This window comes from Mchenga conophoros, linkage group LG11 (assembly GCF_057382185.1).
Source record: "Mchenga conophoros isolate Kocher_MC1m ecotype Shallow Benthic linkage group LG11, M_conophoros_male_GT1.1, whole genome shotgun sequence".
Taxonomy (NCBI): Eukaryota; Metazoa; Chordata; class Actinopteri; order Cichliformes; family Cichlidae; genus Mchenga; species Mchenga conophoros.
In genome coordinates, this window is record NC_140536.1 from 1,847,910 (window position 1) to 1,865,257 (window position 17,348).

A 17,348-nucleotide genomic window follows, 5' to 3' on the forward strand; every position below is an offset into this window, starting at 1 on the left:
ACAGAGTCACGTGATCGATGACGTCCGAAGCTTCGTCACTGCTTCAGCACCTTATTCAGTGTTTTGTAAGGAACTGAATCACTGGCAGGATGTGTGCTGTGTTTGGGTGATTTAGCGCGAGGTTGCGTGCCACATAATTAGAGACATGAAGCCAAGAAGAGCTCTGCCTGTTTCTAAATAAAAACCAGTTCAATTTTATTTAGCAACAGTCACCTCAAGACGTGTTATAGTGTAAGGTAGACCCTACAGTAATAACTGCTGGTAATAAATCATCAGCGATTCTGCTCCCAGCTCTAAAGACAAACACTGCAATTATAGAAGTTATAGTTTATATAAAAGCATCTCCTGGTAAATTACATAATCAGGTGGAGGCAGGGACCTCACTTCACCTACTACAGAGGTTCCCAAAGTGTGGGGCCCGCCCCCTAGGGAGGTGCAGAGCCATTGCAGGGGGGGTGTGGTATGAAAAGGAAAAAAAAAACGCTTGGACACTGCTAACATCATGGACAGGTTTGTTGACGAGGCGCCCACAGAAACGCAAAGCAGGAGATGAAGCGTCGCTGCATATGTTTCCAAACCAACTTCATTCTGAGCCAAAGACTAGAAAACATGGTGAAGCAAATCTTCCCTTTGGCTTCACCTGCACAGGTGCTGAGGTAGGTCTCCCTGCAGGACTGGTTTCCCTGCATCAGGAGCAGCGCTTCAAATCACGGACAAACAGGATCCCACATTCTTGATCTTTAGTTCACAAACACTTGTTGTAATGACTAACTGCTCCTGACATGTTGGAGATGTTTGCTCTTTATACAGTAAAGTTACAGCTGGATACAAATAATATCAGGCTGATCCTGCCACGATTTTGTGTTTAAACCCATTTTGCACAGAGAGGCATTTTTTGAAAAATGTATTGATGCAATGTTGAATATTATTACACAGGAAAAAACAACTACACGTAAAATAATCCCACCGTGACGCCTCTGCCTTTGTAAACAGAGGGACAGTAACTGCGTGTAAACCTGCAGACAGTCAGATTAACAGTATTTTGTCTCTATCTGCTATTCTGCAGTTCATCCCATGTAAACAATAACGTGGCCACAGCGTGACGTGGAAAAAGGCACATACCTCTGACGGTGTGTGATAAACTCTGTATTCCTCGTCCACACGTAAACGCAAAAAAGGAGTTTTAAAAAAAAAATCTGTTTTCGGTGATTGGAAACGCCGTTTACGTGGATGAAACAGCTGCGTGTTCAAAAATACCCGTGTAGATGTGGACGTAAAAGAGTAGTTTATTTCATTGCTACCTGTAATTTATTGCAGATTACTTTTATTTGCTTAATTATTTACTAAATGTTTGTGGTGTGAAATAAACCACAATGGAGCAAAATATGGGGGTGTGTGGTTGGAGGATGTGGGGGGGGGCATTTTTCTTGTAAAACAAAGGGGGCCCAGCGAAAAAGTTTGGGAACCACTGACCTACTGTAAGACTGTGCTGTACATTGTTATATATAGTGGGGGGTTATTAGTAATAACCATCAAGCAGAAGAAGAACACACCATGTGTTTAAACAAAGGTTTATTAATTGAAAATGATTTTATTAGAATAGACATATCATCATTTTTTCACTCAAAGAAACACATGTTCAAAGCCTCAGCTGTCCTCGGGGTCGGTGTATCTGTTGTTGTTCATTGTGGTAGGTGATGGACTTTATAGTCATCGAGAGGACAAGAATCAAATTCTGCGGTCTGAAGATCGCAGCTCTTCTGTTTTTAAGATGATGCATTTGGCTTCATTGAGCTCATGCAAAGGTGGTTTACGACCAAATATTTTGGCTGCAATGACAGTTAGCATCTTCCCACGCCTTTTCCACGGGTGAGGGAAGGAAGGAGCAGGAGATCGATGGACTAATGGATGTAGCATCTGCAGTAATGTGTTAGTCTGAGTCATAAGGTGCCAGCAGAGGTGGCTCACAGTTTGTAGCATAAAGGTCTGAATTAACTGAGACTTACTGCTGTTTTCTGTGTTTTTATATTTGACCCTGTGATGGTTTTGTTAACTTCACATTTCGATCATAAGATTTCATGTCCGTCAAAATGTGTAAACGTCCCAAGATCCAGTCGCCTGCTTTTGTGCTTGGATACAGTATGCATTGGTACATATTTTTCTCTACCATTTATTTTTTGTGCAGGAATTATATTAATTATGGAATTCTGTTATGGGCTTAGAAGATAGTGAAAATAACATTTAGGAGCCAAATTACCACTCAGTGGATGCTCAACACAGTCACGATTTGTGAAGCTGATGAGAAACAGATCCTCTTGACACTAAGACCTTACCTGATAGAAGACTGCAGGTGTCGAGCAAAGGTTTTGTTCTTTGTCCCCACGTCTTTGTCAATGGGAAAAATTCCTCCAAACAAAATATCTCCTGGAACTGGAACTCCTGGTTTCCTGGTATCCATTCCAGTAGCATGTCCACTTTGCAGGCTATCCGCCATCCAAGATGGCGCCACGGTAGGCAGCCTGTTTCCTCAGCTCCCAGCTTTTTCCTTTCCTTTCTGTTTTTTCTTGTGCTTTAAGCTTTTTTTACCCGACACTCTTGGTCGTGTTTTATTTGTTGTGCAACGGGACATGGACCCACAAATTTTCATGAGAGTAGTAGTATGTCTTCTACTCTTTTTGGGACTTTTTACCACCACTTCTGGAGAATCTGTAAGCCAAGCCATTGTTTACAGTACGGAGCAGCTGCTAGCACTGGGCAACAGGAAAGTACTCCCGGAGGAGCGACCCAAGATTCCAAAGGAATTACAACGTTGGAGGAGGGGACGCAGGGCTGGAGTGAAGTACCAGGAAAGAAGGAGACGGTACAAACCAAGCATTCCATCCATTCTCATGGGTAATGTAAGATCTTTACCCAACAAGATGGAAGAGCTAATTGCGCTAACCAGACTGCAGTGGGAGTACAAGCAGAGCAGCCTCCTCCTGTTCACTGAGACATGGCTCACGGACCACACACCGGACTGTTATAACTCTGGATGGCTTTCAACTGGTTAGAGCACCGGAGTGCAATGGAGAGTGGTAAGAGGAGAGGTGGGGGACTAGCAATGTCTGTCAGTGAGAGATGGTTTAACCCGGGGCACATCACTGCGAAGGAACAGAGCTGTACCAAAGACATTGAACTGTTGGCAGTTAGCGTCCGGCCATACCACCTGGCCAGGGAATTTTCACACGTTATTGTGCTGACTGTTTACATCCCACCCTCGGCCGACGCTACAGCAGCCTGTGAGTACATTCACTCCACTGTCTCAGCTACAGATGGCACATCCGCAGTCCCTCATTATTATTTCTGGGGACTTCAATCATGCCTCACTATCTGTCACTCTCCCAAACTTCTCCCAGTACGTTGACTGACATACAAGGGACAGCAAAACCCTGGATCTATTGTTTGCCAACACAAAGCAGGCTTACAGTGCATCACCCCTCCCCCCGCTTGGCCACTCAGACCACAACCTGGTCCTTCTCCACCACACCTACACTCCCATGGTGAAGAGGAACCCCCCCACGAAGAAGGTGATAAGGGTGTGGTCTGAGGAATGCACTGAGGCCTTAAGAGACTGTTTTGAATGCACAGACTGGCAGGAACTCTGCAAGCCTCACGGTGAGGACATCGACCTCACTCACTGCATCGCGGACTACATTAATTTCTGTGTTGAGAACACTGTGCCTACCAAGAAGATACAGTGTTTCTCAAACAATAAACCGTGGGTCACCCCAGAACTGAAGGCCCTGCTGAACAAGAAGAAGAGTGCTTTCTGGTCGGGAGACAAGGAGGAACTGAAGAAAGTCCAAAAGGATCTTAAATACAAGATCCAAGAAGGCAAGGAGCGCTTCAGTAGGAAGATGGAAAACCAACTCCAACAGAAAAACGTCAAACAACAACAACAACAATCTTTATTTATAGAGCACATTAAAAGCCAGGGGCATGCCAAAGTGCTTTACATAAAACAATAAAACAATAAAATGATTTACACTAAAACATCGGAGTCATATAAGTGTGGGATTATGTTCACAGGTAAAAATCTATAGCACACAGCTATAGCAAAGTAGAACTGTACCATCATACACAGTGATAGAGAACATAGACAATGCAACAATAAAATAATAAAATAATTAGCACTATAACGTCAAAGAAGTCTGGAGGAACATGAAACAAATCTCTGGACATTTCCAGGACAATGGAGGAGCCACAGTGTCTGCTGGCCGGGGGTGTGCTAACGACTTGAATCTGTTTTTTAACAGATTTGACAATGGCCCACTGATCACCGATCCCACCCCCCAGGTTCCATTAACCCCCCTCCATCCCCCCCCCCCCCCCCCCCACTCCGGGTGCAATGCCATTGTCACCTGAGCTCTCCTCTCACCACAACCCTGCTTCACCCCTATCCACACATCTATCCACAACGAAGCGAGCCCCACCCCCCACTCCAGCCCAGCCTCACATCTACTTCACAGCTGATCAGGTGAGAAATCAGCTCAAGAGGACGAAGGCAAGGAAGGCAGCAGGTCCGGATGGAATCTGCTCCAGACTGCTCAGGGACTGTGCAGACTAGCTCTGTCAGGTGGGCCTGTACATCTTCAACCTGAGCCTGAGCCTGGAGAGGGTTCCTGAACTGTGGAAGACTTCCTGTGTGGTTCCGGTGCCAAAAATCGCACACCCCAGGGAGCCCAACCACTTCAGGCCTGTTGCCTTGACTTCTCATCTGATGAAGACCATGGAAAGGCTCATCCTGCACCACCTTCAGCCACTGGTGGGCTCAGTGTTGGACCCCCTGCAGTTCGCCTACCGTTCTGGAATTGGGGTGGATGACGCTGTCATCTACCTGCTACACCGATCCCTCTCTCACTTAGAGCAGGTGGGGAGCACTGTGAGGATCATGTTTTTTGACTTCTCCAGTGCTTTCAACACCATCCAACCCGCACTACTGAGAGGGAAGCTGGAGGGAGCCGGAGTAGGCAAACAGCTGACTGCATGGACTGTCGACTACCTTATCAACAGACCACAGTATGTGAGGCTCCATGACTGTGTGTCCGAGGTGGTAATCTGCAGCACGGGGGCACCACAGGGCACGGTTCTCTCACCTTTCCTGTTCAGCCTTTACACTTCAGACTTCTGTTATAATTCGGACGATTGCCATCTACAGAAGTTCTCAGATGATACAGCCATCATTGGATGCGTATCAGACGGGAATGATCAGGAATACAGGCGGGTCATCAGTGACTTTGTTGGCTGGTGTGAGACCAACGTACTCCAAATCAACGCCGGCAAGACAAAGGAGATGATCATAGACTTCAGGAGGAAGTCACCCCCTACAACACCGGTGAACATCCAAGGGAAAGACACTGAGATAGTGGACTCTTATAAGTACCTGGGTGTTCACCTCAACAATAAACTGGACTGGACTACAAATACAGACGTCCTGTATAAGAAGGGCCAGAGTCGACTCCACCTGCTGAGGAGACTGAGGTCCTACGGAGTCTGCAGGACTCTGTTATTCTATGACACTGTGGTAGCATCTGCCCTTTTCTATGCAGTGCCCTGCTGGGGGAGTGGATGCACGGACAGGGACAGGAGCAGGATTGACAAACTGGTGCGGAGGTCTGGCTCCGTGCTGGGATGTCCCCTGGAGTCTGTGGAGGTGGTTGGCGGGAGGAGGATGTTAGTAAAGCTGACATCCATCATGAACAACCCACATCACCCACTGCATGAGTCTGTGAGTGGGCTGAGCAGCTCCTTTAGTCAGAGACTGAAACACCCTCGCTGCAGGAAGGAGCGCTTTCGCAGATCATTCATCCCAACAGCAGTTAGACTATAACTCCTCAATCACGATGTCATAAGTCACTGGACACTGTGAACATCCACGGTCACCACTTCATGCATAATGGACCCTCCATGACCTTCCAAGCTATATAGTTTATGTCTTCCATATTTCCAACCATATCCATAATCACATACTGTGTATGCTACCATTGTATATAGTGTATTATCTTACTTTTTTTCATTGATTGTACTTAATTGTATTTCTGTATTTCCTTCATATATCTGTACTTGAGCTGAGGTGACGCAAAAATTTCCCCGTTGTGGGATCAATAAAGTCTTATCTTAATAACAAAAAAATATAAAACACCAATAGCATGTAAGAGTCCTGACCATAACACTGTCCTGAGTGTGTTTCCTCCTTATTGGCTCTTAAAACGTTTTTCCTTCTTCCGCTGAAGTTCAATACTCTTTTCTGACAAAGTTGGATTTTTACTCAGTTGTATAGAATTTGTATTCTATTTTTGTCCTATTGTATATTTCATTCTATTTTATTCTACTGTATATAGTATTTTATTTTATTCTATTCTGTACAGTTGTGTACAGTATTTTATTCTCATTGTATTCTAATTTTTTCTATACAACTTTTGCACGTGGGAAATTTGTTTTGTCACAGCAGGAAGTTGCTGTGACAAAACAAATTTCCCACATGTGGGACTAATGAAGGTTATCTTATCTTATCTTATTACAAACTCCATTTGGATTAGGATAAAAGAAAATTCCCTCTTGCTTCTGCCTCCAGGCTTTAGCATTCTCGCATCCCCCCTGCAGCCTCCATTTCCCCATAACCAACAGCACACCGAGCATCTGTTCTGCTGAAGCCGCCTTATAATATTTTTGCTATTTGATGTTTACTGTCTTGTTAAATACAGAGACAGCCAGGAGTTCCTAAAGGTGCGTTTTTTGGGTTTTATGTTATGTTACGTCGTTATTTTAAGTCAGTGTTGACAGAAAAAACCCCACTGTTACAGTTTGTCTGGATCCATGGTTGTCTTGAGTCAACCATGTCCACTCCAGTCCGCTAGGTGGCAGCGCTGCATTGACACTGTCACAACTCCCGGCAGCACAAACGCGTCAACTGTCCGGAAATAAAAACTACTTGCGGAAAAGGGAACATGGAAGCGGCAGTGTTCATTTTGTCTCTTGTGGATTGCTGTGCGCTGATTTTCCTCTCCGTTTACTTCGTATCCTTTTCGATTCAGTGAGTCGGGCGACGGTACTCGTCTGCGTCAAAGCGGTTTTCTGTCCGAGAGCTTTGCTGAAGTCTTCTCCGTATAAAAAAGCTAATTTAATAGCAGCCAGCTAGCTTGTTAGCCGCCTTGTTATGAGCGTTGTAGTCGGGCTTGTGTGACGGAATAAGTGTATGAAAGTTTGTAGAGTGTTTTGAGTTAGCAGTCACGAAGAGCCGCTATCTGCAAATATCTCTGTACTGATAGTTTCATTTCACACTGTCGGCTTTTATATTTCAGTCCCACGCAGCGCTGGGTGACCCACGCAGCGCTGCGGTGCGTGGGTCCACTGTTGCTGGACCGATCGGCGATGAAAAATGAGGCCAGTCCAGCACATCCTTAATATGTATGTATATATTTTAAAGGATAATCGAAGGAGCCAGTCGAGGTCCTGAATGCAACATCCTTTTCACAGCACATTGTACCTTAACTTGAAATCTAGATTATAACCTTGTCTGACCTAGAATGTGACTACATCAATGCTAGAGCCTGCTGTTCCAAGCTGAACAAAGTAAGTTGTCTTATTGATTTCATAGATATGGTTGATGATGCAGTTGATCTTTTACCCCCCGTCGTTTATGAAATAATCATCGCTTTTCTTTTTGTAACCGACTGTAAAGATCATTTTCACACTCAGATTTCTAATCTGTAATTCAAATGTTTGTTTGATGTTTAGTGGGTAATTCCAGAGATGGTTGCCCAGTGTCTTTCCACCATGCTCATGTTGGTCTCGATGCACTGGTTCATCCTCCTCCTCAACCTGCCTGTAGCAGCCTGGAACATTTACAGGTATGCCCATCCAGTCTCAGCATCAGTTAGGTCCACCACGGCTACACGTGCATGTCGGGATCCTTTCTCTTTTGTAGTTGTTCCTTTTATGTCACGTGGTTGGAAAAATAATTAAAGCAGCAATGATCGGGCCCTCACCCAAGAGGCTTCTTGGGTTCTAAAGCCAAAAGATAAAAATCCCAATATTTAAAGTGGACCTGAAACACTACATGTATACAGGCTAACATGAATAACTGTCTGTGTCGCTGGATTTAAGAAACAAGTGCTTTAAAACATGTTTAGTGCCATCTAGTGTCGGTACAGAACATGATGTCACCAGGTTGGCTGGTGCTAATGCTGCTTACATTCATTTGTTAGCAGACTAGTGACCAAAACTCAAAATGAGTCTGTGGGCATCACTGTTGTATTGTCCCTTGGTACAGCAGTGTGCACTGCTGCACTGAAACAGGAAGTGTTAGCTGTATGTTCGGTTCTGTAAAGCACTTTATAAATGAGACCTGTGTGGAGGAGAGCCTGTTTGAGTCACCAGACCAACCAGCTGGACTGTGACGCTGGTATGTTCCTCGCCAGGCTGGATGCACCAAGCCGTACGATCTCCAGGCAAAGCAATGCAGTCGTTGTCATTTCATACAGTCTCTCTCAAGCACACCAGACAGTTCAGATCGTGTCTCTTCCTCGCAGTCACCATTTTATTTCTTTTTTCCGATTGCACGCATCGACCTATTTTTCCCAGTTGTGCTTCAACAAGATACATAGTTGTTTGTGGTGTGCACGTAGGAACCTGTTGTTTTACTGTTTTGCTTGGGAGACGATTGAAATAGAGCTGATCACATGGGCTGACTGCACCGCTCGCTGCATCCAGCCACATGAGGAAAATCAGACTCAAACAGGCTCCTCTACACACCTCTCATTTAAGCCCACTGTATAAAACCCAACATTACAGCTAACAGCTGGATGCTCCTGTTTCCTGAAGCACTTACTGCTGAAGACGGAGTGAAAGTACGTCCTTATATTTGTTAACACGAAACTCCTCGTTATTGGTTCTGTCACTAGTTGGCTAATAAACTAATGCAAGTCCATTAGCAGCAACTAACCAATCAGATGATGTCATGTTCTGTACTGGCACAAAACATGTAAAACTTTAAGCACTTATTTCTTAAAGGAGTCGAGCTTTCCAAGCTTAAGACTAGCATGACCCGAGAACCTACACAGACCTGACAAAAGTCAGAGCTCGTTCCTACAAGAAGTCCTGCCATTAATTAATGCTTCGATCTTAAATATGATCAACCTATCTCTAATAATCAGCTATGTACCACAGGCCTTCAAGCTGGCTGTAGTTAAACCTTTACTCAAAAAGCATCTCTAGACCCAGCAGTCTTAGCTAATTATAGGCCAATCTCCAACCTTCCTTTATATCAAACATCCTTGAAAGAGTAGTTGTCAAACAGCTAACAGATCATCTGCAGAGGTTTATTTGAAGAGTTTCAGTCAGGTTTCAGAGCTCATCACAGCACAGAAACAGCTTTAGTGAAGGTTACAAATGATCTTCTTATGGCCTCTGACAGTGGACTCATCTCTGTGCTTGTCCTGCTAGACCTCAGTGCAGCGTTCGATACTGTCGACCATAATATCCTATTAGAGCAGCTGTAGGTGTTACAGGTACTGCGCTGCAGTATACAATGTGTTGAATCTTATCTTAATGACCATTAGAGCACTTTGCTCTCAGACTCTCGTAGACTTTCTTCATACATCTAGAAAGCTGAGGAACTGCAGTTGGTTACCAAAATAAAGGTTTGGATGTACTGTACCGTTATTCAGACCTTTACACAAAGAGCGACCAATGAATCGTTTCATCAGGCGAGTGGCAGAAGCTCTTCCTTCTCATGTTCTATCAAAGAGCAGGGTTATACTGTGTCGGGACCAGCAGACACCTTAACAGTACTAACCAGTGACTAAACCTTCGGTCACAGACGATCAGCTGGAACAGTCGTACTGGTGTTTAGAGTCTGCCGGGTGTGTCATCTTGATCCGTTTCACCCTGCAGGTACTTGAAGGTTCCAATGGGGAACATGGGAGTGTTTGACCCAACGGAGATCCACAACCGAGGTCTGCTCAAGTCTCACATGAAGGAGGCCATGATTAAACTGGGTTACCACCTGCTCTGCTTCTTCATCTATTTGTACAGGTGACACACGCACACTTTGCTAACACGTCCAGGGCTGTCTTCGCTGTTTGCACTCACATATCTGACTTGTGTTTTCCAGCATGATCCTGGCTTTGATCAACGACTGAGCCCGGAGCAGGCCACGGACTTCAGCTGCCAAATTCCAGACTGCAGGCTTTGCTGCGTCCCCCTCACATCCTGTGCTCCTGTACTGTATGCATTTAATGTCTCAGAACAACTATTACATTTTTTGTATTGAATTCCAGAGTTTGACTTTGCCACATGGATATGGTTAATATTTAACCTTTCAAAGATCCACCTTCATAGCCTCCAACAGAAAGCTCGTCTGCACTGTGGAAAACAATCCTTTATTTTTGAACCTCTGTTTAACACAAAGTCATTACAACCTCAACAGCTGATAGACGTTTGCAGTATGTTTCTTTACCAATAACGATGAGCCCGATCCCTCCCAGTAATGAACTGCTTTCAGCCTCCTCATGAGTGCTCATTATTCTGGTGCTTTACACAAAGTATTGCAGGTTGCTGTAAGGACTTTGGGTCGACAGCTTGTACAGAGTGGAGGACAGCTGAGTTAAATCAAGCTAACAGCGCGGGCCCTGCAGGACCCGTCTTGCTGTAGCAGCCTAAGTTATGGATCCTTCCAGTGCGCTCGGACATTCTTCTTCTCACCTCGCTGGTCGCTCTTGTGCACCAGTGTGATGCGACCCATGTAATAACTATAACACTTCAGTTCATCCTGTAAATTGTGCTGTTTGTGCCACACGTAATGACTTTTCCCAGCTGGTGATTCAATCAGGTTCACAGTTAATGTGGTCCTTTATGGTGTGTGCATGCTGTGCTTCGTGTCAGGGTTTAACCACCTCCAACAACTAATAAGATGTTTCTATGACGCTGCTGCAGTCGATGCTCAGCAGCGTCATACGTGCACTGAATTAAGAGGCAGTCGGGATTCTGACTCTTTGATTGGCAAAGTTTTATTCTTTGGGGAAATGTTTGAAAGTTCTTGTTGTGTCAACATAATCCTTTTTTTTTTAAAGTAAACCTTGAACTACTTCTGTCAAATCAATCCAATAAATATCCCAAACTCTCAGTCAGAGTCAGAGGTTTGAAACTGGCTCGTCGGTCTGTTTTTGTCAGTATTTGGTAACTCAGAGTTTCTCTTATTGTCTGCACCAATAGAGAACAATGAAAGTGGCCCACTCCATGTGACTGACGTTGTGTATTTTATTGTGTAGTTTGCATATGTGCGCTCACCTGCTGCTTGGTTTGTGACCCTGCTGCTCTTTGATTTCAACACTATCCAACAGATTTACTGACAGTTTTCCAACGTTGACCTCGGGTGTCTGATTGCACTGAGGTGTAGTTGAGGTTGGATAACCAATCCAGTTCTGAGACTTATTCTGCATACAGGACCCCACACACACACACACACACACACACACACACACACACACACACTGTTCCTTACAAAGCCAGCATGGTCACCTGTTGCAGTCGTGTGCTGTACCAAGTACAGGAACCTGAATAAATATTTTCGTTCCATTGCACTTCCTGGCATTCCTGTGATGAATTAAAAAGAATCATTTTGAGTAGAAAGCTGAAATGTGCAGATTTCTCATCACCACAGTGAGAGAAACTAAAGCTGACTCAGCTGCAGAAACTGGCCGTTTGTCTCCAAACAACTTCAGTCTGCACATTTCAGCAGATTTTCAACTTAACTTTGAAATTTCAACTTTATTCTCAACATGATCAATGACATATTTTCTTAATGTAACCTTAGTACTCTGTAGTGTTGTACACCAGCTTTTTAAATGTATTTCACCAGGAGGTGAAAGGAAGAACTTATTCTGTTTGCACAGAGTTCTTGAAGAATCATTATTTGGTTATATTTTAGATTTTTATAGTTTTGATTAAAAGTTTAAGATTGTTTACTAGTAAACAATCGACTGCCTCTCTCAGATGTAATGAGAGGCAAATGTAATCTCTTTCAGTACGACAACAGCAAGGAGAAACTTGTGCATATAAATTTGACCTGGGGTGTCCAACTCCAGGCCTCGAGGGCCGGTGTCCTGCAGGTTTTAGATCTCACCCTGGGTCAACACACCCGAGTCACATGATGAGCTCATTCCCAGGCCTCTGGAGAACTTCAGGACATGTTGAGGAGGTCATTCAGCCATTTGAATCAGCTGTGATGGATCAAGGACACATCTAAAACCTGCAGGACTTGTTGTGTCCTCGAGGCCTGGAGTTGGACACCCCTGAACTAGAGTGTTCATCAAGATCTAACAAATAAAAGGATGACTGTGTCAAGAACCTCATAAGATTATATGGCTGGGGCCCACCTCAGATTAATCTGTGTAGCCAAATAATTATAATATAAAACTATGAAATCACATATTTTTCATTTTTGGTATTTTATTGTTTACTGAAAAAACCACAGCCTGCACTGTTTGGTGTGGAAGAAGTGACGAAAAGCTAAGAGAGAAAAACAAAGATCGATATAGCAAAGTGTACCAAATGAACCAACATGTTAGCTGCTGCTGCTGCTAATAACAGGACAAGCAAGATCTCACAAGGAGCCCACAGCCACAGGAGGCTGCTGTTGTAGCTGCAGCTGTGAAGTGCCGGCAGAAGGACAGCAGTCCCAACAACAGAGTAAGGACGAGGTGGAGGTAAGTGAAATTAAGGTAAGGAAACAGGTGGAGAGATATAATAAGGAAGAGTGGTTGATAACGGTTCCGATGGGGTTTCCAGATACAGACGAATGGTGATGGCTAACCGGACACAGCGGTGGTGGACAAGCAGAAGAAGAGAGCTGTAGTGATGATGGCCGCATCAGGAAGAACGAGAACATGGGGGTGAAGGTAACAGTGGTCCCCGAGGTAATCGGAGCACTCAGAGCAGTGTCCCCGAACCTGGGCGAGTGGCTCCAGCAGATCCCGGGAACAACAGCGGAGATCTCTGTCCAGAAGAGCGCCGTCCTGGGAACAGCTAAGATGCTGCAGGACCCTCAAGCTCCCAGGCCTCTGGTAGAGGACCGAGCTTGAAGGATATAGATGAAGGATGTTGCATCACTCCAAATATACATAAAATGTACACAATTTTTCTGACAGTCAGCAAATACATGTAGATTTCTCAGGACTGATTTTCTCCTTAAAGAGTTGTAAATCAGCGGAGTGATTATTTCCTGCACATGAACAGCACTTATTATTATTAGTAGCAGCAGAATGCTGAAGCAGTGTTCACACTATTAAGATTTAAACCTTTATTAATACAAATGCTTTACAATCATTCAAATATGATCTAAATCTTTATTATTGTTTATATATTATTGCAGCTTGTTCTTCCATGCATTGTTGTGAGTACTGCCTGCTTTAAGCTGGACAAAGTAATGATGGGTGTCATCAGGCAGAACCTTCATGTTGCTGTGATGTGCATGTTTTTCTTATTGTGGTGCATTTGCATGGGTTTGGTTTTATTTGTTAACTGTTAACTTTTGTCACGTCAGCATCGTTTCCCTAACATACCTCAGATTGGCTCATTAACACGACTGAGTACCTGACAAGAAGGCTGGAAGAGCCAATCGGCTGGGGGGGGGGCAGAGCTCGAGACAGATGTTAGAGTTGCAGCTGTTCACCGCCTCCACTGCAGCCTGCTAGAGAAAGAAGCCTGACATGCGGCTCACTACGAGCCTTTCGCAGCCCTGTGAGTAATCTCGGGGATTTCTTCGGTGTGAATGTGTAAGATAGTGGCTGCACATGGACGGTACTTCAGATTATGTCAGGGTTCATGTTTTTGTCTTTTTGAGATTATGGTTTGAACAGTTTTCTAAGGTTTAGTTTATCTCCCTGCTTTTGGTTCCGATGGTCGTGCTCTTGTTTTGTTGTCGTGGTCCTGGGTCGTCCACCCAGTGTCTGTGTCCTGCTTTTATATCCTCGTGTTTAGTATTGTTCGTGGCTCTGTGCAGTGTCTGCTGCCATGTCTCTCGTGCATGTTAAGTTCTGTCTCCTGCTGTGTCACTCCCCCTGTTCTCTGTGTGTGTCGACTGTTTCCTGTTTTATTGTGGTAGTCCTTCGTCCTGTGTTCAGTATATTTAGTTTTGCTTCCTGCCTGTCTCGTCAGGTCTGATCAGTCCCAGCTGTGTCCCCTTGTTATCATGTATTCAAGTCTTCAATCTCAACACGTTCATTGTCGTTTCCACGTTAGCAGTTGGTTCCTGTCATGTATCCCGAGTTCAAGACTTATTTCGAGTTAACCTTTTGTTTCTTTCTTCATGTACTTTGTTTTTAGTTAATCTTTCACAGCAAATAAAGCTTCTGCTTCGAGTCTCTGAGTCCTGCAGTTGGGTCCTACCCCTGCCTGCCACACAGCTCATGACAGTTTAACTGCTATCAGCCAAACAGATTCAGGAGCTGCTCCCGACAAACCAGGAAGTGAACGTGGTCGTCTTTAAATATGCATTTCTGTGGTTGCTGGTAACACACACAATGTTTTATGGGGTCACTTAAACTTGTCTTTCTTTCAGGTATTTCTCAGGAAATAAGACAAATTGTACTGTAAGTACTTTTAAGTACAGCGTAAGTAATTTTGTGCATAATGGATGTTCTACTACTCAACCTTATTTTTATATAAATATCAATGTATATAAAATAAATATAAAAATGATACAGTAACATTTCTGGTCACTCAGAACGGTTCTTGGAAGGTTGCAGTGCCTTATTCCCCTCGTCACCTTTTACGTCATATATATGTGATGTACACTGATGTATTGATATATATGACGTAAAAGGTGACGACCTTTAGTGAACATTCAGCACTGCACCAGTTGGTTTACTCGTGACCACAATGAGGTTTTTCAACACTGGTTGTACGTGGAGTTGATTCCAGGGAAAGTGAGTGATCAGGTAAACGACTGCTGTTGTCTCACTACAGGAGACGCACGTGTCTGAAACGTGCACACGCCACAGCTCCTTCACACATTCTCAGCCTGTTGCAACTCAAAACAAAGAGTCGTAGCCATTTTAATTAGCAGAAAAACAAGCTTCACTGTGCCCAACACTATTACAGACCGAGAATCGCTACATTATGGATCTGTGTTTATGATCTTCACAGCAGGCAGAGGGTATCCAGTCCACTCGCTTTTGTTATTTTTATCGAGCCACCAGCAGCAGTCTGAAAATACAGACCATAATAAGCCCGTATGCTGATGATGCATCACTGTTTCACAGGAACTCACAAACCTCGCTCCTAAAGAGGATCACACTTAAAGATAAGTTTCAAAACCACCACTCCACTACAGTCAGCTGACGTTAAATATGTAGGTATAAATCTTTCTGGTGTGGAGTCACGTTCATGTAACACTGTAGAGCATAGGCGTCAAATCTGGCCCCATGAAGCCATACCAAATTACTATTAGAGCTGGCCTACTGGTATTATACAGCTAATATATATATTGTTTACAGAGATGGGCAGTAACGCGTTACTTGTAATGCGTTACTGTAATCTGATTACTTTTTCAAGTAACGCGTAAAGTAAGGGATTACTATTGCAAAAACGGTAATTAGATTACCGTTACTTTCCCGTAGGAACGCTGCGTTACTGCGTTACTAAAACCGTGATTTTTCTGCGAGAATGTCTCATGACAGTGACGTTAGCGAGTGCGACGTTAGTGACAACAGCTGTGTGCAGATCAACAATGGATCATATATCGAGTGCAGAGAGAGTATGAGCGTGCAGCGTTTAAAGCGTGGAAGTACTGACCTTACTTTGAGTTTGATTCCATAAAAAGTGACAAAAACATTAGTGTCCGCTGTGCGTGGGAAGAAAACTTCTTTTTACAGCGAAAAAACCCCTAAACTTCCAACAAGCACCGAGTAGCTACGACGTGATGGGAAACTCACAGAGAAACTCACGGATTCTTCCACTGACCGCGGCACACCTGCACCAGGGTAAACCTCCGCCTACCCCACTCCTGCTTTACAGGTGAAAATAGAGCAACAGGACCGTTGAGTCTTTGACTTTATTTATTTTCTGCTGTGTTTTACTTGCATCTATTTGAAAGACTGAGTGTAAACACAAAATATTTTATTTTATGTGCTGGAATGTGCAGAAAATAGGTTTAAATGTTAAACTAATTTCTTCCAGTCAGAGAATGTTGCAGATAATTAAATGTTTGCTTGATGCATAAATTTAAAAGAATAAAACTAATAAAACAAGTTTTAAAAAGAGACTTTTCCATTTGATTACATTTTGTATGATGGATTATGCAGAAAAAGTAGAATTGGCTGAAAGATCTATCACTTTATCACCTGTTCAGGTTGTAAATCGTGTTTTTAAAAAGTAACTAAGTAACTAAGTAATTAATTACTTTTGAAAATAAGTAATCAGTAAAGTAACGGGATTACTTTTTTGGGGAAGTAATCAGTAATTAGTTACTGATTACTTTTTTCAAGTAACTTGACCAACACTGTTTGTTTAGTATTAAGCTTTGCTTGTTCCATATTCAGTTTTTCAGCAAAACGTGTTTGAGTCCATAAGATCCATTCTTATATCTGGAGGAATAAATATATTTCAATAAATATTAATGTTAGCCCGCGACTTTGTTCCAGTTTTGAATTTTGGCCCACTGTGTATTTGAGTTTGACACCCCTGCTGTAGAGGATGAGCTCACACGTGTTTGCCGCCTCCCTGATCTCCTATTTTTCTGTATGTTTGTCACACTTAAACGTTTCGGATCATCGAACAAATGTAAATATTGGACAAAGATAATGCAAGTGAACGCAAAATGCAGTTTCTGAATTAAGGTGTTTATTATTAATGGGAACAAAAATCCAAGCCAAGAATAGCTTAAACAAATTGAAATGAAGACTTTGGAGTGGCCTGATCCAGAGGTGCTGTGGCGTGACCTTCAAAGAGGCGGTTCATGCTTAAAAACCCTCCAATTCTCCAAAGTAGGCCCAAAGTCCTCCACAGCGCTTTAAAGACTCATTGGAGTGATCACAAACGCTGGATTGCAGTTGTTGCTGCTGAGGGCGCCCAAGCAGTTAGTAGGTTTAAGGAGCAGTCACTTTTCACGTAGGACATGTAGGTTTGCACCTTATTTTGTGTTTACTCTTGTTATCTTTGTCTAATATAAAAAATGTTTTCTTGAAACATTTTAGTGTGACAAACATAAAAAATAAACAACAGGAAATCAGGACAGGTGAAAACTTTTTCACACTACTGCATGTCACTCATGGGATATATATCATTAGAAGGATGATTCAGCCTAAATC

General features: G+C 43.5%; 1 protein-coding gene across 1 annotated transcript; it reads left to right on the forward strand.

Moving 5' to 3' along the window:
• Positions 1-6,895: 6,895 nt before the first annotated feature.
• On the forward strand, positions 6,896-11,185 carry cnih4 (cornichon family member 4). The gene is made up of 5 exons (XM_085290488.1): positions 6,896-7,055; positions 7,543-7,611; positions 7,777-7,889; positions 9,934-10,074; positions 10,154-11,185. The coding sequence occupies exons 1-5, from the start codon at positions 6,987-6,989 to the stop codon at positions 10,179-10,181; spliced, it is 420 nt and encodes a 139-aa protein (XP_085146614.1). The 5' UTR covers positions 6,896-6,986; the 3' UTR covers positions 10,182-11,185.
• Positions 11,186-17,348: the final 6,163 nt, after the last annotated feature.

What these genes read in the sequence shown, in the direction of transcription:
- cnih4 (XM_085290488.1), top strand. Translation starts at nt 6,987, where the DNA reads ATGGAAGCGGCAGTGTTCATTTTGTCTCTTGTGGATTGCTGTGCGCTG. An exon ending in TTTTCCTCTCCGTTTACTTC is followed by an intron (nt 7,056 to 7,542) that starts GTATCCTTTTCG and finishes CTTGAAATCTAG; the next exon opens with ATTATAACCTTGTCTGACCT. An exon ending in GCTGTTCCAAGCTGAACAAA is followed by an intron (nt 7,612 to 7,776) that starts GTAAGTTGTCTT and finishes TTTGATGTTTAG; the next exon opens with TGGGTAATTCCAGAGATGGT.